Consider the following 6,045-nt stretch of genomic DNA (forward strand, 5'->3'; position numbering starts at 1 on the left):
CCCGCAGTCCCAGCTACTTAGGAGGCTGAGGCAAGAGAATCACTTGAGCCCAAGAGTTTGAGGTTGCTGTGAGCTGTGATGCCACAGTACTCTACTGAGGGCAAGATAGTGAGACTGTCTCCAAAAAAAAAGAGAATTGCTTAAGCCAGTGGTTCTCAACCTTCCTAATGGCTCCTAATGCCACAACCCTTTAATACAGTTCCTCATGTTGTGGAGACTCCCAACCATAAAATTATTTTCGTTGCTACTTCATAACTGTAATTTTGCTACTGTTATGAATTTACTATTATGTAAATATCTGATATTGGGATACACCCAAGGACGTATTTTCATTGTTACAAAGGTACAAAGGAGTTGCTACCCACAGGTTGAGAACTGCTGGCTTTAGCCCAAGAATTTGAAGTTGCTATAAACTGTGACACACACAGCACTCTACCCAGGACAACAGCTTGAGACTCTGTCTTAAATAAATAAATAAATATAATAATAAACAACTTTCATGGCTCTGAAAAAAATGACCTGCTTCAGAAACAGGATGGTTTGAACACTATAGCTTTGAGTGCAGGCTGAGAGAGGAGGTGGCAGCTATGTATGCGCTGGGGTGGGGTGGATTGTTAGAGATATATGTGATGAAGCAAACACAGTGAAATGTAAATTGTAAAATCTGGGTGGCAGAATAAGCCGCATATAGCCTCACCCAGGGAAGGTGCCTTGCAAGAATAGGGCTGCTTATTCTCAAAACCCACCTTCCCCTTGAGCCGGCTCCAATAAAAGGTCTGGACCCAGGAGGAAACATCACGTAAACCAAGGTGCAGTGCTAAGAAGTCCACAGTGGTTGGCATCCCAGCCCTACGTTGCTGGTCATGGAGACTGGGAGTGGAAGTGACATGCCCAAGGTCACACAGGTAGAGCCTAGTCCCTTGGGCACCTCATCTCATGTTTTATCCACTCAGCTCCTCCTCCTCTTCTGCCTCATGACCCTGGGATTGACCTGGACTTGTCTTGCTACCAGGGCCCCTCACAAGTTGCTCCATCTTGATCCCTAAAATATATTTTCCTCCCACTTATCCCAAGTGCCTGGCATCATGCTATTACAGGACAACCAGCCACAAAACACAGGAAGAGGAAGTGGGAGTTGTATTACCCAGCACAGAGCAGGGCTGTGGAAATTGAACTCAGAAAGATTGAAATGTGAATGAAAACACTGGGGGTGTGAAGGCAGAGGCCTTGGATTAGCTGGGGTGCATCTGGCACTTGCAGAGTGACCTCAGACAAGTCCCTTGGACAGACATGCTGAGCCCCAGTTTCCTCAACTATAAAATGGGCGCCCATCAGCTGCAGCACAGCTGCTGTGGCAATGAAATGAACTCACGTACGTGCAGGTGCTTTGTAAGCTCTATTTTTAAGCATTGCTGGGCCCAGGCTGTGGTGAGTTCAAGGTTGCCAGGCTATCCCTTTGAGGGAAAAGAAACTCTTAAGGCCCTGGATATGGTTGGGGACCCACAGCCTAAGGCCAGCTTCATGGGTCCTTATGGCTGGCCTGGCCCCTGCTTCCCAACACCCACAGCAACATCCACATTCTATCAGTGTCTTCCCAGGAAAGCCAGGCCCCCTGCATCTTAGCCAAGTATCCGTGGAGTTGACACCCAGCTCTGAGAGGGTGCTGACCCCAGGCCGCAGCCACACATACTCCAGTAGGAAGAAGCAGTTGGTTTGCAAGGTGAGCCCTCGGCTTGGCTTCCCCCCAGGACAGTCTTTTATATCCTAAGAAATGTGGCCCACAGGGCAGATCTGTTGCTTCTTGCTGGGGTGGGATTGTGCGGGCAGCAGCCAGCCCCGAATATCCTGGCAATCCACCACCTCTGGCAATCCACCACCTGTATACCCTGGCCTGTTCGTCTAGAGGCAGACTTGTTCCCAGCAGGAGTGGAGTCAGCAAGGGTATCACGTGCTCTGCTCCCCCCTTGCCTCACTCTTCTGGCCCTCAGTCACATGGGTGAGGGTGGCAGGCACCATGCTGGGCCCAGCCCCCAACACTGCCCGGGCAGGCTGTCCTAAGGCCACCCTTTTCCTCAAGCAGGTGTGGCCCCAACCCATTCCCCTGTGAGCCCATTGGTGGCACCTGTCTGGTGTGCAGTTACTTCTGGTCCATGTTTAATTCATGGCTGGGGGGTTGGGAAATGCTTCCCAGGAAAGGGAAGAAGTCCCCTGGGGTCTTGCCCAAGTCCTGCCTGCCTGAAGGGCATGTAGTTGAGGTCCCAGCCTCCTCCCTGGGCCTGGGACTGGGAAGTAGAAGCCATCAGTGGACTCTGAAGATACTGTCCCAGCCAGGGTATTGCCATTGGTCGCTAATATGCAGCCCTGGAATGTCTCTGGGCCAATCATCAGGGTCTATGAGGGCTCCCCAACGGCGTTAATAATCCTGCAATGATTAGCAGGGGCCACGGGGTCAGTGGGCCGTGCTCGCCTGCTGTCAGTAGGGCGGGCTGTCCAGGTTGAGCCAGGCAGGCGGGCAGCCCTGGGAGCTGTCTGTCTCTTTTCATGCCAGCGCCGACGGGAGGCTATTTGGACACAGTGATTACTTACCAGCCTCCCTCTTTTGTCTGCCAGCCCAGCCTGACTCCTGAGACTGGATAGCTCCATCAGCCCGCAGAGTGAGCTAGACTGGACGGCTGAGCCAGACGGTATCCTGAGCACCCAACAAGCCCATGCCACGGCCAGATCCCTCCCCCAGGCCAGGGGCTCTCCTGCCTATGCTCCTGGCTCTCCTTGGTGTGGCTTGGGCAGAGGTATGGACGCCCCAGCCGCAAGAGCAGGCTTCAGTGCCCAGAGGTAAGGGACATCTGCATGACAGCAAGAACTCTGTGAATAGAGGGGTGCTGGGTGACTTCCGGAGGCCAAGCCTGGGCTTTGCTGTTGTAACTTAATGAGGAAGCCCAGGACAGTCCAGGGGCCCTGGTGGATGGAGGTTGGGGCTGGAGAGGAGGAAGGCGGAAGAGGTGGGCCCAGGGCTAGGGTCAAGGGGGAAAACTGACCAGAGCCTGCAGGTGGGCCCACAAGAGCCTCAGTGGCTGAGAGAGCTCCAGGCAAGGGCTGCTACTGGGCTTCAGTCCCCTGCATCTCTATGCCTGTGCCCTCCCTGCACCTACCACCGTCCTCTTCCAGCTTAGGTCTGGTTTCCTAAGGGGGCTGCACTCTCATCACCCTGACCTTCTCTCCCACCCCAGCCCTGAGTAGGAGGGAGAGTTTCCTGCTCCTCTCCCTGCACAATCGCCTGCGCAGCATGGTCCAGCCCCCTGCGGCCAACATGCAGAGAATGGTGAGTACCCAGCCTGGGGACAGACCCCAGAGGAGGGTTTGGGCACAGCCAGCCACCTTGCCCACTGGAGGGACCATGGTCCTAGTTCTTGGGGCTTTGTGGCTCCTTAGTGCTGGAGGTCAGGCCACAGGTTCACACTGGCCTGACGGGCAGGCCTTGAGGCTCTCCTGGCATCCTGTTGCCACAGAGACCAGGGCACATGGAACAGCCAGATCCCGTTCCTAAGGATCCTGTATTTTCCTTACTCCAGGAAAATAAGTCTCACAGGATGGGGGGCAAGGCCAGGGGAGACCTTCCTGGGCATATCTGGGCCACTAGGCGGGGCTTGTCCCACCTCCCTGCTCATTCACTGTACACATTTCACAGCAGGAGCAGGTGGGACGTGAGGTTTCCCACCACCCCTCTGGGGCCTTGGAAATGCTGCCCCACTTAGCCTGAGACCCAGCCCACATTCACAGGCCAGGAAGCAAGGGCAGGCCCGGTGGGGGTGGGCAGAGTTCCCCATGGCTGCCTCCCATGAACTCCTCCTAGGCTGGCTGCCACAGTGGTGTGACCTTGAGAGCTCTGGGGTCGGTTTCCCAGGAGGTGGGGGTGGAGCGGACAGGTGGGGGTAGTGGTGGAGATGTCAGCGTCTCCTCCTTTCCTGGCCCTAAGTGGCTCTGTCAGACCTCAGGCCTAGCCCCTGGGTAGCCAGGGCTGTTCCCAGCTGTAACACCCAGTGGTGGGTGCTTCTGCCTGGGCCACTGCGGGTGCAGTGATCAGCAGGCTGGCATTTGACATACTTTCAGGGTTTTTTGTGGAAGTCCTAGAAAACCACATTTCAGTAAAAGGTACAGTGGAGCCCCACCACTCAGCCCCCTACTCTGCCCTGGGCTCCCTGATGGGCCTCTAGGGCTCTAGGGCGCCCTTTCTTTTTTTTTTTTTTTTTTTTGAAACAAAGCCTCAAGCTGTCCCCCTGAGTAGAGTGCCATGGCATCACGCTCACAGCAACCTCCAACTCCTGGGCTCAAGAGAGTCTCCTGCCTCCGCCTCCCAAGCAGCTGGGACCACAGGCGCCCGCCACAACGCCCGGCTATTTTTTGGTTGCAGCCGTCATTGTTGTTTTGGCGGGTCCGGGCTAGGGATTCGAACCCGCCACCTTAGGTGTATGTGGCTGGCGCCTTAGCCGGTTGAGCCATAGGCGCCGAGCCAAGGGCGCCCTTTCTTTATACACACTGGAGAACTGCCCCTAGGGAAGGCCAGGCTTTCTGGGGCAGCCCTGAGGGGCACCTTGTTCTCTGCACCCATTTAGTCCTCACAGCAGTGCTGTCCTGTATTGTACCCATTTTAGAGATGAGCATACAAATATCGTGGAGATTAGGTGACCATTGGGGGTCATGGCCAGACCAAGGGGTGAGGTTGGGGGAGCAGCTCTGCTTACTCTGGCTGGAGCTCAGAGGCCAGAAAAGCCCTCACACTCTTCTACACTGTGCCCCTACGCACTACACGGTAGGGGTGAGAGTCAGGACTGAGAAAGCAGAGAGAAAGACATGGCCACCACAGAGAGGGGGACAGCTAAGCCAGGTAGGAGCCCCTGAGCCTTTCTGACAGTGGCCAGAACACAGAGCCAGTCTGGAAGGCTTGGCTGCCACTCTTATTACTGGACAGGAAACAGACAGTGGATGCCTATCCCATTGCCTGGGCAGAGCCTAAGGGTGCCCACACCACAACTTAGGGGGATGAAGGCTCCCTGACACCTGATCCCACTGAACTCAGGGTCAGGGTCAGATGTTAGGCACCCCTATGCTTTCCCAGCACACCAGGGAGAGCTCTAGGGGGTCCTGCCTGACCTTTCCTGGCCCTGGCTCGGTGATGAGGATCAGCTCAGGGTGTCAAGTAGAAAGACTCGTCCTCCAGTGCTCTCTTCTCCACATGACCTGGCACCTCCTGGGTCTCGGAGATGGTGTGGGAGTTGAATCGTTGAGGCCTGGACCAGTGGTCTACTCCTTTACCCAGAGGCCTCCAGCTGATGCCTCTTCTGTTTGTGCCGCCCCTAGGACTGGAGTGAGAGCTTAGCCCAACGGGCTCAAGCGAGGGCAGCTCTCTGTGGCACCCCAGCCCCGAGCCTGGCGTCTACCCCACAGGTGGGCTGGAACGAGCAACTGTGGCCCGCAGGTTTGGTGTCCTTTGTTGAAGTGGTCAGCCTGTGGTTTGCAGAGAGGCAGCAGTACAGCCACGCAGAGGCCGAGTGTGCCCACAATGCCACCTGCACCCACTATACTCAGGTGAGTGTACTGCAGGGGAGGCCAAGGTACAGGCTCCCTGAGGCCAGCCTGGTCATCTCAAAAGAGGCTACAGTGTGTCCTGAATTTGGGGATTCTTTTTCCTCCAATTTGTTTAGTTTTATTTTTTTCAACCTTAAATGTGAGTAATTTCAAACATAAATTTACTGGCTCCATGCTGGTAACTCAGTGGTTAGGGCATCAGACACATACACCTGGGCTGGCGGGTTCGAACCTGGCCCGGGCCTGCTAAACAATGACAACTACAACAAAAAGATAGCCACGTGTTGTGGCAGACACCTGTAGTCCTAGCTACTTGGGAGGCTAGGGCAAGAATATGAGGTTGCTGTGAGCTATGATGACACCATGGCACTCCCTCCCAGGGCAACAAAGTGAGACTCTGTCTCCAAAAAGAAAAAGTTGGGCAGCACCTGTGGCTCAGTGGGTAGGGCACGAGCCACATAT

At 55.2% G+C, this 6,045-nt stretch overlaps 1 protein-coding gene across 1 annotated transcript in view; it reads left to right on the forward strand.

Moving 5' to 3' along the window:
- The first annotated feature begins 2,614 nt into the window (after window positions 1-2,614).
- LOC100967200 (C-type lectin domain family 18 member A) overlaps window positions 2,615-6,045 on the forward strand; it is a 16,387-nt gene continuing 12,956 nt past the window's right edge. The window contains exons 1-3 of the mRNA XM_003791435.3: window positions 2,615-2,832; window positions 3,228-3,319; window positions 5,356-5,583. Coding sequence (XP_003791483.1) covers window positions 2,709-2,832; window positions 3,228-3,319; window positions 5,356-5,583 — 444 coding nt within the window. The 5' untranslated portion in view covers window positions 2,615-2,708. The remainder of the gene's footprint in view (window positions 2,833-3,227; window positions 3,320-5,355; window positions 5,584-6,045) is intronic.

Source organism: Otolemur garnettii, unplaced genomic scaffold (genome assembly GCF_000181295.1).
Source record: "Otolemur garnettii isolate 467f Iridium unplaced genomic scaffold, OtoGar3 scaffold00047, whole genome shotgun sequence".
NCBI classification, from domain to species: domain Eukaryota; kingdom Metazoa; phylum Chordata; class Mammalia; order Primates; family Galagidae; genus Otolemur; species Otolemur garnettii.